This window comes from Sodiomyces alkalinus, assembly GCF_003711515.1.
Source record: "Sodiomyces alkalinus F11 unplaced genomic scaffold SODALscaffold_2, whole genome shotgun sequence".
Lineage (NCBI taxonomy): Eukaryota > Fungi > Ascomycota > Sordariomycetes > Glomerellales > Plectosphaerellaceae > Sodiomyces > Sodiomyces alkalinus.
In genome coordinates, this window is record NW_021167080.1 from 1,290,789 (window position 1) to 1,308,916 (window position 18,128).

At 56.1% G+C, this 18,128-nt stretch overlaps 4 protein-coding genes across 4 annotated transcripts; 2 read left to right on the plus strand and 2 right to left on the minus strand.

Annotated features, from left to right (window-relative positions):
* Positions 1-1,244: 1,244 nt before the first annotated feature.
* Positions 1,245-3,186, plus strand: SODALDRAFT_329917 (aerobactin siderophore biosynthesis protein iucB). Its single transcript, XM_028611080.1, has one exon. The coding sequence runs from the start codon at positions 1,476-1,478 to the stop codon at positions 2,880-2,882; it is 1,407 nt and encodes a 468-aa protein (XP_028468039.1). The 5' UTR covers positions 1,245-1,475; the 3' UTR covers positions 2,883-3,186.
* Positions 3,187-3,235: 49 nt separating this feature from the next.
* SODALDRAFT_272253 (AMP-binding enzyme) lies at positions 3,236-5,269 on the minus strand (the record flags this gene model as incomplete). Its single annotated transcript, XM_028607824.1, has 4 exons — positions 3,236-3,582; positions 3,659-4,392; positions 4,486-4,768; positions 4,873-5,269. The coding sequence occupies 4 exons, from the start codon at positions 5,267-5,269 to the stop codon at positions 3,236-3,238; spliced, it is 1,761 nt and encodes a 586-aa protein (XP_028468040.1).
* Positions 5,270-6,895: 1,626 nt separating this feature from the next.
* SODALDRAFT_91571 (surfactin synthetase subunit 3) lies at positions 6,896-13,352 on the plus strand. The gene is made up of 2 exons (XM_028615782.1): positions 6,896-7,493; positions 7,600-13,352. Exons 1-2 carry the CDS (start codon positions 7,002-7,004, stop codon positions 13,087-13,089), a joined length of 5,982 nt encoding a protein of 1,993 aa, XP_028468041.1. The 5' UTR covers positions 6,896-7,001; the 3' UTR covers positions 13,090-13,352.
* Positions 13,353-13,614: 262 nt separating this feature from the next.
* SODALDRAFT_270883 (hypothetical protein) lies at positions 13,615-15,018 on the minus strand (the record flags this gene model as incomplete). Its single annotated transcript, XM_028607740.1, has 1 exon — positions 13,615-15,018. One exon carries the CDS (start codon positions 15,016-15,018, stop codon positions 13,615-13,617), a length of 1,404 nt encoding a protein of 467 aa, XP_028468042.1.
* Positions 15,019-18,128: the final 3,110 nt, after the last annotated feature.

The window sequence follows — 18,128 nt, forward strand, 5'->3', positions numbered from 1 at the left end:
TCGCCAGATACTGTTGAAACAACCTCGTGCTGGCTGAGCCGTGGAATGGGAGGATTCCACGGTGCTTCTGATGCTGTGAAACGCAAACCCCAATAGCGAGGGCGTAGCAGTCGCCTGGTGGGAGACGGCGTCCGTGATGGCACCAGTACGCCCTACTACTCGGCCAAGTAAGGAATGGGTTCATGACAGAAGCAGATGACTCGCTACGGTGTTATATATTAAGGCGTTATAGATACCTGTTAATGAGCCAACGACGGCTACAATCACAAATTCTGCCTTCACTTCCTAAGTAATACTACTACCTTTAGTATTATGCTCGTGATCGTCTTTTACTGCGCTTCCGTAGGAAATATGATCAGCTTTCCTTTTGGTGGTGGTTATGATACTTGTGGTTGTCGTACAGAACAAGACAGTCAGAAAGTGAGGAAAAAGAATAAATGCTTTTATTTTAGTACGAACTGTGGAAGCTGGAGAAAAGAGAATATTCGGAATAATACTCTCTTATGCTACTTTATAACTGACACATTCAACACATTATAATATGACGATGGGTTCTTACATAGTAGACCCATAGCCTTGGAATTCGTTTCCTTCGAATCAAAGCTCCCAAGACATTAACAACAGAATAAGAAAATCGAATAAGAAAATCGAAAGAAAGAAAAAGAAAGTGGGGGTGCCCGCATTGATAATTTCTTATCTGATCCGAAGACTGTCGCACCATCTCCCCCCCGGTCGTTATCCCCATTTTTATCCCCTCCGAAGCCGGACAGGAGCCACAGCAAAAGCGTGAGAGTATTCGTATACCTATTCGTACCTTAGTATTCCTACATCCACTAAAGTACCTGAGGTACTAAAGTTACTCCGTGCATTATCTGATCCGCCCTGTTGCCGTTGTACTTCGTGCTCCAAGTACCCCTGTGGTACCGAGACTCCCAGCCCCTCGTCTCCACCCCCCACGCCTCCTGTCCCTGTGAAGCTCCTCTGATCATCTTCGAACCACGGTAGACGGTATGGAGTGCAACGATACGGATACACCTCCGGCTTTCTTGGGACTCCTTTCTTGGTAGCATTGCCGCCTTTTTCTTTTTACCTTCCAATGGCATGTCTAGCCGAGGAAGAAAAGGAACCTTTCCCAAGTACGGAGTACGGAGTATGGACCTTGGAACTGGACGACTGCGCCGAACTACCCAATCCTGGCCCGCAGTTCAGACAGGGTCCCCTACATGAACTGACGTGTTTGGATCGAGGGCTTGAGTAGTTTGAGGTGCTAAGTGAAGGTGCTCATTTTTCCCTTTTTTTTTCTATTTTCTACTTTTTTTTTCCCCCTCCGGTCTTCTCCTTTTCCCTTCGTCGTCGTCGCCCTGTTGCTTCACACCTGTTACCTTCCTCTGGACTTACCCTGAGCTTGTCCTCTTGGATCCTCCCCTAGCTGCAACATTGTCCTGTAGGACCTATCATCTGTATCAATCTTCATCATGACTGGCGCTCTGTCCCTTTCGAGCTTTTCTTCCAACGACACGCTCCTCAAGCTCCCCCATCCCCATCTCGCCGAGTACACCATCCGCAGAGCCTTCAGCCGCGATGAATTCGCCGGAAAATCCCAGGACGGGGGCTTACACTTCTACCAGCTGATCGCCCGTGACAACCAATCGCAAAAGTCTCCTCAGTCTCCTCAGTCTCTGCCAGAACCCCTACACAAGGCCGATTTCTACTTCACCGAGCCGGCCTTCCTCAAGTCGAGCGAGCTGCCACCGGACTCCAACAACAGTGCCTGGGCTCGTGCAAGACGGTCTCCCAGCTGCGTGTCTTCCTGGGATGGCCCGCATCCGCCGACTCTGGCGCAAGCATGGCTGCTAGTCTATGCTCTCTTCACCATTCAGCCGACCGCAGAGCTCGCGCGGTGGGAGCTGCGTGGCAAGGCCGCGTCCCTTCTGGGACAACAGCTGAAGGACGTCTTGTTGGCGATCGACCACCCCGTGCAGGCCGGCCAGGAGGCACCCGAATCTACCCCGACCAAGACCACCGTCGTTCTCCTCCGCAGCGCCTTCTGGCAGGGCGCCGGCTCCCCCTTCGGCCCCCGCGCCGCCTGGCTCCCTTCCGAGTCGCCCTCTTCCCTGCCGCCCTCGCGCCCACTCTCCTCCTATCCCCTGACGCCGCTTCAGCACACCATGACCCTTACCCCGGCTGGTGACCCGTCGAACCCGACTCTGCACCAGCAAGCATGCCACCCGATCCGCCCGGCGAAGCCTGCCCCCGGCGCGGTGGTCTATAGCCGCTGGATCCCGCACCTCAAGGAGACGTTTTCCATGGTGTGCCTCGACTACCACGACGAGGAGCATCTTCGTCTCTTTCATGAGTGGCAGAACGACCCGCGCGTCTCGCAGGGCTGGAACGAGACGGGCACCTTGGAACAACACCGCGAGTACCTTGGCCGGATCCATGACGACCCGCACCAGTTCGCCTTGCTTGCGGCCTGGGAAGGCACATTTTTCGCCTATTTTGAGGTGTATTGGGCCAAGGAGGACAAACTCGGCGGCTACTACGATGCCCAAGACTGGGACCGTGGTCGCCATTCCCTGGTCGGCGACGTGCGGTTTCGCGGCCCCCATCGCGTGAGCGCTTGGTGGTCGTCCCTCATGCACTACCTCTTCCTCGACGACCCTCGAACCACCTTCGTTGTCGGCGAGCCCAAGAAGACCAACGACACGGTGCTCATGTACGACTTGATGCACGGGTTTGGGCTCGACAAGTTTGTCGACCTGCCGCATAAGCGGAGCGCTTTTGTCCGCTGCTCGAGGGAGCGGTTTTTCCAGCTTTGCCCCCTGGGTGACAACGAAAAGGTGGTTGGCGGTATGCGCATCGGCTTGGTCCCGAAGCTGTGAGACCAGCTCTGCTCGGGCTTCGATTTTTCTTTTCCTGGGGGGGTTTTCTTTTTTCTTTTTTTTCCCTTGTGATCTATACCATCGGAGTTTTGGTTTTCGGATCCGCATCAGTTCGTATTGGAAATATAAGACATGTCGAGTATAAAAGAAAAGCAAAATTGGATACATCAACTTCTATCGAATCCATGAAAGCAAGAGAAAAGGCATTGTATGCTCCGTACTGAGATGCGGAAACCATGCTACCCCTTCGCCGTGTTGTCTAGCCTCTAGGTCAGTTTTCCCATAATATGTCCATACACGCTACTGTGAGCATATATTATTATTATTCTCTCCGCGAAGTGAAGGACCTTCCCTCACAACTTGGCAGAAACACCCTTCCTATTCTGCAGAATCTCATCACCCAGCTTGGCCATTTCGAACTTCCTCACCTTCCCGCTCCCGGTCAGCGGCACATGCGCCGGGACGCCATCTTCGCCCAGCCAGAAGACGTGAGCGGGGGATTTGTGCTTGCCCAGCTGCCTGCGGACCCAGTCGCGGACTTCGTCGTCGGAGGGGCGGAGGCTGTTTTCGTCCTTCTCGACAAATGCGCCGACTACTTCGCCGTAGTGGTCGTCCTTGAGGCCGACGACGATGGCGCGTGATATGGCGGGGTGGGCCATGAGGCGTTCCTCGATTTCTAGGGGGTAGATGTTTTCGCCCCCTGAATTTGTCTCGTGTCAGTGGGAAGGGAAAAGGAGAAGAAAAAGAAAAAGAAAAAAAAAAAGAAAGAAACTCACCTCGAATGATAATGTCCTTGAATCGTCCCGTGATCGTGCAGTAACCGTCCCGGTCAAAAACGGCTTCGTCGCCCGTATGCAGCCACAAAACTCCCGCCGAATCGCGGACCATAGTCTCGTTCGTCTTCTCCGAGTTGTTCCAGTACCCCGGGGAAAGCTGGTACCCGGCAATGCACAGCTCCCCAGGCGTGCCCAGGGGCACGACATTCCCGTTCCGGTCAATGATCTTCGCGCGGGCATGCGGCATGAGGGTCCCCACGGTCGTGAGGCGGCGCGACAGCGCGTCGTCGGTGAAAGCGTTGAAGCAGGTCGGCGACGCCTCGGTGAGGCCGTAGCTGCTGGTGAAGTCGCGCATGCCGAGGCGGTCGACCATGAGGCGCATCAGGTAGCGCGGCACGGGGGCGCCGGCAACAATGCCGGTGCGTATGCTGCGCGGGTAGTCGGGCTCGGCGCGGCCTTGTTCGGCGGCTTCGGCGGCGGCGGCTTGGAAGAGCGAGTCGAACATGGCGGGGACGCCGTGGAGGGCGGTGCAGCGTTCCTCGCGGAGGGCGCGGAAGGTGGCGCGGGGGTCGAAGACCTCGGCGGGGTAGACGATCTTGGCTCCGTGGGTGACGACGGCGAGGAGGCCGAGGACGAGGCCGAAGCAGTGGAAGAGCGGGGGTGGGCAGCAGAGCGCGTCGGAAGGGGTGAGGCGCATGCGGTCGCCTATGAAACGGGCGTTGTTGACGAGGTTGCTAAATGTGGCGTGAGTTTTTCTTTTTTTTCTTTCCCTCTCTCCCGCATGTGCGAAGCATAAAAGGACTTCGTTTGGATGGAGTGTCACTTACTGATGAGTGAGCATAGCAGCTTTCGGGAGACCGGTGGTGCCGCTGGTAAACTGGAGGTTGCATACCTGGTGCGGCACGACTCTTCTCATCACTCGCTCGAGATTGCTTGTGTCTTGACGGATGCTTGACTTGATCAAGTCGTCATATGTCCGATACGACCCTGGTTCACCCCGAATGATGATTACCCTGGGCTTCCTGCCCTCCTCTTCGTTTTGAAGCTCGGAAAGGAGACGACGGTTGTCGAGGCGTCCAATTTGTGGTGTGGTAAAGAATACTTTGCAATCTGAGTTGCATTGTATTAGTTTTCGAAAGTCGTCAGGGTTAGGCCTACAACTGAGGATATACAGTATGTATAGTATAGACCATAAGTCGCCCTGTATGACTTACCAGAGAACTTGAGGGCGTACATAGCCTCTGTGGGGGTGTAGGTATTGTTCAGAATGACGAGGATGGCGCCGATTCTAGTGACGGCAAAGAAGATGGCAGTGTATTGCTCGCAGTTGCCCGCCATGACCCCGACCCTGTCACCTACGCCGATGCCCATGTCCAGGAGGGCCCGGGCGAGCAAGAGGCTCTGATGGTTGAGGTCGTTGTAGGTCCATCGTGCGCCGGTCCAGGGGATGACGAGACACTCCCTCGTGCCATGCTGGTAGGTCTGGAGTTCGAGAAGTTCGCCGAGATTTAAATCAACGAGGGGAGGCTCGACGGGACCGTGCAGTATGGAGAGCCTCTGCTTTGGAGCAAATCGCTCGCTGGGCGGTGCAGTGGATGGTTGGGTAGCCATGGGTGCCGATTTCCGCGGTGTGTTATGCAACTGTAGTCTTCATACGTTCAACACAGAGAGGCAGAGATGATCAACAAGAGGTGTCTTTTCACAAAATCGTCCTCTTTGGCAAAGGAGTGTGCAGAAATTACCACAGTGGACGTCCGTATGACATTCAATATGCATGTGATGTGCCTACGAAGTATAATTACAATCTACGGATAGACCGACAACCGATGGCCCGCATTCTACTGCTACATACAAGCACGACCTATTCCCATACATTTGAATTCCCATCCCCCGCTGCTGCGAAGCTGTGAACGGTGAACCCGGCCTCAGTCAGTGTGGACCCTTGGGCCGCCTGCGGGATTTTCTTCTTCTCTTTCACTGGGGGGTTTTGCCCTCTTTACCTTTCCACGCGAATGGGCCTGGGTCAGGGGTGGTCTTTGGGTATTTAGTACAGTCTAGTTAGGTGGCATCGTGCTGGGATACAACGGGATAGTGGTCGGCATTGGTAGAGGTTGAAGTCGGAAAGGAGCGGTTAAAGGTCTCAGTACCGTAAAATGTACCCGTGTAACGAGTGGAGGTACTTTTGCACTGATCTAATCTGATGATCAGATAAGATGCAGGAAGAAGTTTTCATCGGTGGATTTGTGGGCCCTATGCCCATGCCCCATGCCCCATGCCGACATCGGATGAGGGCGAGTACCGGTGGACCAAACCAAGATAGGACTAGCTCGGTGGAGATAAGGGACACAAGCCCCAATCGACCTCGGACCATGAACCATGACACCATCGTGAGACGAACAAAAAGCACAACCAAAAACTTACTCCATACACGCACATACATACCCACCCACATCCAGGAATCGAACGCTCCGAGAACATATCGTCGTCGCATTGCATCGCACCATCGTGCATATCCCTCTTGGGCCGAGCCCCCGCCTCGTCTATACCTGCCCATTCCATTTCGCGGCGCCCGTCCATATGCAGGCCGGCCTAGACGTAGGACGCAGGCTATGACGGAACGGAACAGCTGAACGAGGGGATTGAGGCCATGATCCGTTAATACTTCGTACCCACAGCATTACGACGTCCTCGTACAATACTGGACACGCCGGGCAAAAGGTTGCAGCTCGCTCCACATGAACTAATTTGTGGTGATCAAATAGGCTTATCAGATCCTGTCTTCTTCCCCGGACCTCATCCACTCCGTTCCGTTTTCTTCTCGGAACCCGGTACCCATGCCCAATGTATCGGCTTGTATCTGTACTCGACAAACAGAATCAGACCAGACCCCCCTCCTAAAAAGGACTGACCCATACCTATTGCATACCTACTGCAATTGGAACCAAGGTTTTCGCCTGGGCCTGTCCCTTCTCAGAAGATTCCGTGACTCCGATTCGGCCCAGTCGAAGCCGGCACTGCTACTACGACTCCGTACACTACTCTCAATTTTTCTACCCATTAGCAACATCGATGTCGGTTGTGCGGAGAAAAGATGCTCGGGAAACAGAGCAACTCAACTCGAGGAATTATGAACATGAACCTCATGGCCGACATCGACTTACAGGGGTCCGTTCCCCGCTGGAGGGGTTCGACTCGACAGGAAGCACATGTTCTGCTCTGCTCTCCACCAGTTCCCTTTCTCGTCCGTACTACTCCGTAGACATAGCACAACCGACAGCCCCCTTGATCTTTAGTTTCCCCTCCTATCGTGATTGCTATCCACGCCTCTCCTGTCGCTGTCGATATGCACCTGCGGAACGTCGACGCAGGGGGAGGTGCCTTTGAGATGCCTCTCACCATCACCAGCCGTCCTGTATCTCCTCCCACCCTCAATGGCGCAAACCACCCGTCTTCTAATCGAACCGTTCCGTTGAAGCCCAAGTCGCTGCCGGACTCGAGTCCGAGCCCTTCACCGTTCGACCTTCTCCTCGCCTGGCTCCTCGTCCTCTACCGGGATAACGATGATGCTATCAGCCGGGTGAATTGGGGGTGTAGGAGGGATGGTCACCCATCCTCACCGGCGGCTTTTGAACGTTTCCTGGATCTAGGAAGTCTTCCTTTCCAAAAGACGGATGCGCTATCAGACGCCCGGCGGGCTCTCACAGAACTGTATTCTTCTTCCGACGACGTGCCGGCTATCGTAGTCGGGAACGAATTCTATTTCGACAATGGAGTCAAGACTGTCAGCGCACCATCGGACCCCGAGAAAGAATCGCAGCGTTCGCCGCCCAACAATGTGAGATAATCTTCTTAAAAACCAAACTCCGAGGAACGGGAACCTCGAACCCGGCGTATATGTATACTCTTTTTTTGCTAACCTCCCAATCTCCCAACCTCCCCAGTGGACGTACCAGATTCAAGCATCACTCATCGAACAGCAACTGGACATCACAGCCCAATGGGTCCGGAATTCCTTCTCACATCAATTTGCCAATGCCCGTCTCGATGTCTTCGTGGACATTCTTGGCCAGATCATTGACCATCCCGACCAGCAAGTGTCGACTGCCATCGGGCCTACACGAGCCGACCTCGACCAGCTGTGGTCGTGGAATGCCGTCCTCCCTCCAACCATAGACCGCTGCATGCATGAATTCGTCACAGAACAGGCCGCTTCTCATCCCGATTCCCCTGCCGTCGAGTCGTGGGACGGCAGCTTCACCTACCGGGACGTCGAGGAACTGTCCACCCGCCTCGCCCTCCACCTGGTCGCTCGTGGAGCACAAGTGGGCGGCATCATCCCTCTGTGCTTTGAGAAATCCAGGTGGACTGTAGTCGCAGTCCTCGCCGTCATGAAGGCAGGGTCCGCTTTTGCCCTCACCGATCCCAGCCAGCCCGAGGCCCGTTTACGGACCATCGTCCAACAGACCCGTCCCAAAATCCTCCTCACGTCACATCAACAGAGCGACTTGGGCCGCCGGTTAGCCGGTGACGAAGCAGAGGTCGTCGTCGTCGTCGTCTCGAGCCACCTCCTGAACGTGATCGCGATCGCATCAACAAGCCCAGGGGTCGGCTTACCGCCTATCCCTACCTCCTCGCCTCTGTATATCCAGTTCACGTCCGGGAGCACGGGGAAACCGAAAGGCGTGGTATGCTCCCACGCAAACTACACGAGCGGTGCTGTTCCCCGCGCCCACGCCGTGGGCTATCGTCCTCACTCGCGCGTCTTCGACTTCGCCTCGTACGCCTTTGACGTCAGCATTGACTGCATGCTGTGCACCCTCGCCAACGGCGGCTGTCTCTGCATCCCGTCGGACGAGGACCGGATCAACGACTTGAGCGGTGCCATCCGTAACACGAAATGCAATATGGCGCATATGACGCCCTCCGTCGCCCGCGTCCTGGATCCCGATATCATCCCTTCCCTGGAAGTCCTCGGTCTCGGAGGCGAAGCAGTATCGGCAGGAGACGCCTCGGCCTGGAGCCAGACGACCAGCGTCATCATCGCCTACGGTCCATCCGAGTGCACCGTGGGCTGTACCATCAACAATAACGTCAGGGAATCCACCAACATCGGCAAGGGCGTCGGGGGTCTGACGTGGATCGTCGACCCTGACGACCACAACCGCCTCATGCCTGTAGGTGCCGTGGGAGAGCTCTTGGTGGAGGGGCCTGTGGTGGGCTTGGGCTACCTCCGCGACCCCGCCAAGACGGCCGAGGTTTTCATTCAAGATCCCACCTGGCTTCTCACCGGAGGCCCTTCTGTGCCTGGTGGGCGACGGGGCCGACTCTACAAGACCGGAGACCTCGTGCGCTATGATCCGGATGGTACAGGAGCCATCGCTTTCGTGGGCCGGAAGGACCAACAGGTCAAGCTTCGGGGCCAACGAATCGAGCTAGCCGAGGTCGAACATCATCTTCGAGGTAAACTACCAACCAACGTCAAGGTTGTCGCCGAAGTCATCAAGCCTGGAGGGGGTGACCCGACCCTGGTCGCCTTTATCGAGGAGCATACCACCACCATACCAACAAGTGCGACGGAGAACGAGGGCGGCCCAGTAACCTTGTCCCCAGAACTGAGCCTGATCCTGGGGGAGATGGACATCACCCTCAGCGCTGAAATTCCAAGATACATGGTCCCGTCTTCCTACATCCCCCTGCGGAAGATGCCGTCTCTGGTATCGGGGAAGATCGACCGCAAGCGACTACGAGAAATCGGTGCTGCCATGACAAGAGAAGAGGTTGCTCGGCTGCGAGTGGCCAGTTCCGAGCGGGACGAGCCCGAGTCCGAGATGGAACGGGCACTGCATCGCGCTTGGGTCAATATCCTGAGGGACACCGCGGAGATCGGTTTGCAGGATAGCTTCTTCGCCCTCGGCGGTAATTCCCTGAAAGCCATGCGACTGGTTAGCGCTGCAAGACACGAAGGGATCGCCTTGACCGTGGCTACCATTTTCAACTTTCCGACACTCAAAGCAATGGCCGCCATGGCAACTCCGGCACCCCGAGAGGCACAAGAGCCACCACCACCTTTTTCCTTGCTGGAAGAAGAGTGGAGTCGGGAACAAGCTTGTGCAGATGTAGCCAAGCTTTGCGAGGTCGAAGAAGCGGCCATTGAAGACGTCTATCCCTGTACACCACTGCAGGAAGCCCTGATGGCGCTGTCAGCCAAGGTCAAGGAGGCCTATGTTGCGCAGAGAGTCGTGGACCTGGAGGATGCAGCCGCTGCGGAAAAGCTCCGCTCCGCCTTCGAGATAGCCGCTGCCGACACCGCAATCTTGCGCACAAGGATAGTCCAGGTGCGCCAGCATGGCCTGGTTCAAGTAGTCATCAACGAGGATATTCCGTGGCACCGCGGAAACGACCTGCAGGACTACCTCATCAGGGACCGTGAAGCTCCCATGGAGCTGGGCAAACCTCTGGTCCGCTACGCTCTCATCACCGAGGACGAGTCCAAGAAAGTCTACTTTGTCCTGACGATGCATCACGCCTTGTACGACGGCTGGTCAATGCCTCTCGTCGTCGACAGGGTCAACCGGGCTTACGAGGGGGAGAGGATAAGGAGGCCCGCCGAGTTCAAGGACTTTATTCGATATCTCAACTCTACCGGTCGTGAGTCCGCCGAACGGTTCTGGAGGGAGAAGTTGCAAGGAGCGAACGGAACTCAGTTCCCGCCCCTGCCGTGGGAGGGATATCAGACCCAGGCCGATTCGCTTCTCGAGCTCCATGTTCCGTTGTCAGGCCGCCCTGCATCGAACACCACGGTGGCCACGGTCATCCGCGGAGCGTGGGCTTATGTTGCGTCCAAGTATAGCGCATGCGCAGACGTGGTCTTCGGCGAGACTCTCACCGGTCGCAACGCCCCCATCAGCGGCTGTGAAGAGATTGAGGGCCCCATGATCACTACCGTCCCCCTCCGTGTACAAGTCCGTGGGGACATGACGGTGGCCGAGTACCTGCAAGAGATCCACGACCAGACGGTGAAACAGATACCATACGAGCACACGGGCCTACAGCACATCCGCCGACTCAGCCCCGATGCGTACGAGGCATGCGAGCTGAGGACGGGGCTTGTTCTCCATCCTAGCTCCGAGGAGGACGCGGACCCCAACGAGCGCAACAAATACCCTGCCAATCGGCTGGTGCCCGCCGGAGATGCCGAAGCAGCTCAGGAAGCACTAAAGTTCAACACATACGCGCTGATGCTCGTCTGCGCGTTGGATGCCAACGACGGCTTCTCCATCATGGCCAGCTTCGATTCTAAGACGGTCGAACCGACTGTGATGGTGAGGGCCCTGAATCATTTAGCACGCGTGTCCCAACAGCTGTGTCAAATGACGGAGGAGCCCCTGAGCGACTTGCAATATCTGACAGCAGAGGAAGAGGCTGGACTGGCCCGTCTCAGCACCGCGAATCCTCAGAGCGTCGAGAAGGAATATCCTTCAACAACAGCCGTGTGGATTATCGACCCGTTAGATGGCAAACGTCTAGTCCCCCTGGGCGCCGTCGGTGAACTGGCGATTGCCAGTGCAACCGACATGTCGCTGCTTGCTCTCGACTCCGCGCCTTGGTTGAAGTTGAACGGCCCCCGTGAGGAAAACGGCGTGCCTACCAAGCTCTACCGGACCAACCGTCTCGCGAAACTCGACGCCAGCGGAACGGTCCAGCTCATCCAAGACAACAAAAGAGGCAAGTCAGCACGGGACGCTGCAGCCGTGACCGCCCAACCTCGACCGAAGCGCATATCCGCAACGTCAGCCAAGCAACGACGACTACGAACACTCTGGAGCCGCGTCCTGGGATTATCCGAAGAAGATATTGGTTTAGATGACAGCTTCTTCCGACTCGGCGGAGACTCCATCTCGGCCATGAAGCTGGTTTCAGAGGCACGTCTCGAAGGACTGCGACTGACAGTGGCGCAAGTCTTCCAGAAGAGAACGCTCTATGACATGGCCGGCGCCTTGGCGGAGTCCAAACCAGCACCGTCGCAGTCACCCCAGGGAGAGGCGCAGACAACAGCCCCATTCGAGCTCGTGGAGGGAGCGGCGGCCTCTGCCATCTTCATCGACAACGTCATCCGTCCAGCCCTCGTTAGCCCGACATGGAATATCGTCAACGTCCTCCCCGTCCGTCCGCTCCAAGCCGTAGCCATCAAGGGCACAGTTGAACTGCCCAGATTCTCGACCCGCTACGAAGCAATGTATTTCGACGGCGCCGTTGACCGTACCCAGCTCTTCCGCGCATGCCAGGAACTGGTCACTCGCAATGAGATCTTACGGACGGTATTTATTGCGCATCAACACACTTTCCTCGGCGTGGTCCTGGAAAATGTAAAAGTCCCCGTCCAAGTATACGAGATTGACGGGGACGTGGAGACGTTCGTGCAACACCTCTGCCACGTCGACATCCGGACGCGGATGCCGCTGGGATCCTGCTTCGTCAAGTGGCTCTTCATCCAAAGCAGCAACGGCTCCTCCGCGCTGGTCTTCCGCATATCGCACGCCCAATACGACGAGATCTGCCTCCCCCACATGCTCCACCAACTCTCAGCGCTGTACGAAGGGCGACCGGTCCCCGAGGCGGTGCCTTTCTCCTCCTTCGTCGCCCACGTCGTCAAGACCAACATCCCCGAGAGCATCTCCTACTGGCGCGACCTCCTCCGCGGCTCGTCCCTCTCCGTCGTGAAACCCGACACGCCGGTAGAGAACCGCGACCACTTCGCCATCCACAGGAAGCTCGACATCGCCGCCCGCTCCAGGGACATCACCGTCGCCACGCTCCCCACCGCAGCCTGGGCCCTCTGCCTAGCCCGGCGCCTCAACCTCCGCGACGTCACCTTTGGCGAAGTGGTCAGCGGCCGCAACATCGACCTCCCCGGAGACAACAAGAACAACAACAACGACGACGACAACAACAACAAGGGTAGCAACAGCAACGGCAGCAGTGCCGACGTCGTGGCGGGGCCATGCTGGCAATACGTCCCCGTGCGGGTCAAGTTCGAGCCGGAGTGGACGGCCGCGGATCTGCTCGCGCACGTGCAGCACCAGCACATCGCCAGCTCGGCGCACGAGGGCATGGGTCTCCCGGAGATTGTGGCGTCCTGCACCGACTGGCCCGCGACCACCGACTGGTTCGACTCGGTGGTGCATCAGGACGTGGAGCATGTCGAGGACCTCGGTTTCGCGGGGGTGAGTGGTCGCACCGAGACCATCTACCCGCACTTCGAGCCGCTGCGGGAGTGGAAGGTCCAGGCGTTTCCCGAGGGGGATAGCTTGACTATTGAGATTATTACGTTTGCATCCTGGGAGGCGCACGCTAGGGAACTTCTCGACGAGATGGAAGAGGCTATGCGACTGCTGGTGGACCAGCCTGGTGCCTTGCTTTTCAGCGAGTGAAGGGGAAGGGCCGAGGAGGATGTGTGTTTTGTTTTGACAGGTCCTCCCATTTTGTAGTGTTTCCTCCCCAGATATCAACCTGTCCATGGAATATAAATGTCTGATGAGCCGCCGCTATATCGTTTGGGTTTTGTAGGGGTCACGGGGAACAGAAACGCAAAAATGAGCAGCGAGACAACCAAATTGGTTGGGCGATGTTCGACTATGAAGTGAAACGCTGCTTGAGAGGAGAACAAACCAAAAAAGACTCTCCAATCCAACAATCCCCCGGCATGGCGATTATCAATCAATATTTGCGATATTCTTGGATCTGACTCCTCGTGCACTTGTGTGAGAGAAACCGATGTCATGGCTCCAACGCCGCCTTCTTCCACAATCGTAAAAAAAATTAAATTGCATATAATGCTATGCTCGCCGCTGGCAGCCATGCTCTCCCGAGTGAAGATTCCATTAAAGAAGTAAACGCTCCCCGATGGGTTTGCTCGCCTGTCTTGTAGCCAGGCTGCACGTATACCACTGTTGCACTCACGGCGGTGGCCGGGTCGCCGGAGGTGGTGTAACAACGGCAGTGGGGGACGACGGAGGGGGGTGACCGAGTCCCAGGACCCGCTGCAAGCTTCGGCGGATTCCCCTGGCAGGGCTGGTGGTCTCCTCGGTCTCCGGGCTGGCTTTCTCTCCCCTAGTGAGGAACCCCAAGCTCATGCGCCGGGACGCCGTCCGCTTTTCGGCCGAGGCGACGGAGAGTCTCTTCTTCTTTCGAACGGCAACGACGCTCGTGGGGTCAACAGCGGATGGTTTAGGCGGCCATTCTCCATCGCGCTTCCAGCCGGCCACGGAAGCGCGGATCATATCGGCGAGGTTGACGGGACAAGAAGGGGTGAGGTTGTGAACTATAACTTTCTCGTACAGGGAGATGTAGATGGCTGGCGTGATAGAGGCGCGCATCGGGTTTCTGGGAGGGAGGATGGGGGGCGGGATAGGTAGAAGCGTCTCAACCGGCAAGTTCGCGGTGGAGGCGGCGGAGGTTGTAGCGGTCGACTGGGACGAGTCCTTTGTGCGGTGGCTCGTGAGCTCGTTGTCCTTCAACGCTTCCGAGCCGTCGGAGGCGGCGGCGGACGTGTCGTTGCTACGCCTCTGCTGCAGTGGTAGTGGCAGGGAGGGCACGGGGTGGACGTGGATGGGAGACGTGGACATGGATGAGCGGCGGAAAAGCCGCCGAGGGGAGAGGGGAGTAAGGGGGCTCGGGGGCGACGGAAACTTGGGACGTACTCGGACGGTCTTGGCCCCCGTCCAAGCGTCCCGGCGAGCCTCAAAGCACGCTAGCCCATCATTCCAGCGCATCTCTTCGCGCAAGGCTCTCCGACGTTGTGCACGCTTCTCGATGACCGATGCCTTGACGGCGGATCCGACTGCGTCCGGACTGTCGAAGCGGAAGGGAGAAAGGGAAGAACGAGGCCGGACGTCATCGTCATCGGAGAGATCCGATGCCCATTCGAGCCGAGGTCGAAAGTGTACTGGGTCTTCGGAAAGCGTGCTGTATACCGATTCGGCGTCGCTGTCGGGATCAATATGATGATCGTCCAGCTCGGTGTCTGTGGGGTGGGCCGACTCTGGCTCAACAGCAAGCGTCGCAGGCGTGGCAGGAGTGGCGGTAGAGGGACCAGAAGACGACACAGGTGGTTCGGGATGGTCGACTACAGGTTCCAAAGTCGGAGATGGTGGATGATGCGGCGGTTGCGGTGGTTGCGGCCAGATAAACTCCCAATCGTTGCGAACCTTCTCAGCAAGATGCTTCTTGACGGCCTCCTTCTGCTTGCCCTTGTCCTTGCTCCAGAGGTCGGGGTCATGTTCGGCTGCTTGGGTAAGGGCGAGGGGCTGAGAAGGGCGGTAAAACTTGGATAGCGTGGAGCGTGGAGATTTGTACCGCATCTTGGAGGAAGATGACGAGAGCTTTTCGTTTGCGGCGAGAAGGGAGGAAGGCGCCAAAGGAGAGGAGGAGTCTGGCTGGGACGGCGGTGACTGGAAGTGAGGGAGGCCTGGACCTGCAGTACCAGCAGCAGCAGCAGCAGAAGCAGTACCAGTTGTAGTGGTGGTCGTAGCAACAGGGGGCCCGGCTTGGGGGAGAGCTAGAGCTTGTGTGGGTTGGGACTCGGAGTGCGGGGTGGGGGCGGCTGCAGATGGCGGCTCGTGCGAGGCCAAGGTCCCTAGTCGTGGGATTCCTTCCGGGGTGGCATGAGATGACTCGATAGCGTCGTGGCCAAGCTGAGGAGTTTGCGTCTGGCGACTTGGCGTGGCGTTGGCCGCTGTACAATGACCGTTCATATCTCGAGGCTTGTCTTCTTATTGAACAGGGCTTGACAAGCGGTTATGGATCCGGAAGACTTAAAATAAGGTAGACGAGCGTTGCGATCGATCGTATGTTAGATATGTCGTTCCATCTCGAACCATGCCATGTGACATGGGTATTTTGTTTGGTCGCTACAACGCGGGTATCCTTTGTACGAAGGAACGGGTTGGGTTAATTAAGGTAGTGATGGTGATGTCGATGTCGATGTCGATGTCGATGTCGACAAGTGATGATGATTCGGTTGAGGGACTCGAGAATCGGAGGAAGACCCTGAAAGCAAGAAGAAAGGGAAAAAAGAGGAGACGGAAAGTCAAAAGAGAGACCGCATGATATTGAAGTGGAGACTACACCAGGTGCGCCTTCCCCAAGTCGAAGAGGGGATATGATATCTGGGAAGGTCAGGAGTAGGTAGCAGTTACCGAAACACCAGGTAATATGTAATTGGAAAGTAATAAGGTACCTTATTAATACGTTCAGATACGAAGTGTAATTTTCGTTGCTCAGAGCTATATTTCTGGAGAAGTCGCAGCTGCGGTGTCATTTGGTCATTTGGTGGATGTGAGTAGCGTGGCCAAGAAGTGGAGTGACCCTAGGGTTAGGTACTCATACTTCTTCAATAGTCATAATAAGTACATGTGTATGTAAAATAGAATTCGAGGTACCTTATTGCACTCATCCATTAAGTACCGAGTACTGTCCAGCTAGGCCGGACGGGAACGTTGTGGTGTGGTCGTGTGACGCTGTGCGACATGCAGCAAGTGTCGGATTCCGTATGGGTCTGAATGCATCTCGGGCGACCATGTCTTAAGTAACCGTAGGTACGTACTCCTTTACCCGCCCGTTGTCCCAGCCCCGGCAAGTTCAGCAGTAGCTCCAGGACGACATCGAGAGACCAACCAATTAAGGGGGGCACGCGAAGGTGTACAACGTAATTATATTCGTGAGCTTGCCGTTGCTGCTTCGACTGTACTACAATCTACTGATATTGATGGATGAAATCGCCCGGCCGCCTAAGGGATTGTGCCACGAGACCTGGCAGCAAGATCTTCCATGTCCGTAGTGCCCAGCAAGTGCGACTGGTCCCCATAGGGACTCAAGACGATGTCCCTGATAAAATCTCTCGGCATTTCAGGATACGCCGCCCACAGTTCGATAATCCTCCTCTCCTGATCCGAATAGTCGGCCGGCTGGACGTCGCGCAACCTTTCCCGCAATGCCTGCCTTTCCTCCTCTGTCAAACTCCCATCACCTACACTCTCTCCTCCGTTGTCCGGTTGGTGGGCGTGGCTTGAATTCCCCTCGGGACCACCGAGTGGAGACGGGCCGGGAAACGTCGATGTGACAAACGTCGCACTCGGACTGACGTCTGCTGGCGCATGCCGATCCTGGTGTCCCGCTTCGCGACCGGTCTCTTGGGGGTGTTCCGGGTCTACGGGTTGTTGAGGCTGCTGACGGGCCTGATTGCTCCCATCTGGGCTGACAGGCTGCCCCTTTCCCTTTTTTGTTCCCTTTGTCGCCTTTGTCCCCTTTCTCCCCTTTCTCCCCCTTCCCTCCCTTCCCGTCTTCCCACGCTTTTCCCCTCTATTCGACCGACCACGACTTTCCGATTTTCGGGGCTTGGGCATCTCTGTACGGCTGCCTTTGAGGTGCTAAAAGAGGCTGGTGGTGGTTGATGTATAGCCGTATGTTACAAACCCTGACGGGTATCAATCGGCAGAAAAAAAGAAAAAACCCAGGTATTCTCTATCGGGTACATGAGAACCAACAGTTTGAAAATGCAAGTTGTTGAATGAGGATGGTCCATGATTTATGTCTCGTGGATCTCTTCAAAGCCTGGAACAAACAAATCCCCGTCGCTCAGATCTTCCAGCAAATGTCAGAAGGGACGACGGCGCGAGGTCATAAAATGTCGACGTTTAAGCATCTGTAGGCTCTTTCGTAACTAAACTCTCACAAAGTTAACTTTCCTAGTTGCAATGATTTATATAAGCTTCCCATGTTTCGGAATAAGAGAAAAGTCAGTCCTTCCTATTAGAGTGACAAAAACCTGCCTTGGCGTGGAAAAGGAACATCATATGATGATGGAGGGATTCGACATGACGCCACGCAGCGGTCGAACCCACCAATTCATCCGTCTCCTCCCCTTGACCTTCTTCACTTGACCTCTTCAACCAGCTTCCCAGACCGAAGTCCTCCGGGGACGAAAACCTTGCCGGCCGGTCCCTCGAGTATCTCTCTTGGAACACCCACGCGAACCCCTTCCTTACTGCTGATCCAGCGTACCATGACGACATCCGGCCGGGATCCATCCCCGCCAAGCGTCTCGTCGCCCGCGGCTTGCCCCTTGCCTTTTGTTTTGGGCGCCTGCTTCTTCAGCAACTTGTTAATAGTCTCCATCTGTTTCTTGAATGTCAGCGTCTCTCTCTGATACTTTCTTGTGTTTTGGAGTGGACATGGAGGAGGTGGTGGAAGAGGAAAAGAAGGGAGACAATGGCTTGAGAAAGTCCTCCGTACCTTGACTTCTTCATTCCGCTTGTCGCTAAGATTCCGACGTCGACGGGCCATTTCTGCGCGTCTCATGGAAAGTTCTTCGGCCGTGAAGTGCTTTTTCACTTGGACCTCTGCAAACAAGAATAGTCAGTTTAGTTACCAAAAACCACATTGACTCTTTCCAACAGCAGTCTGGGAACGT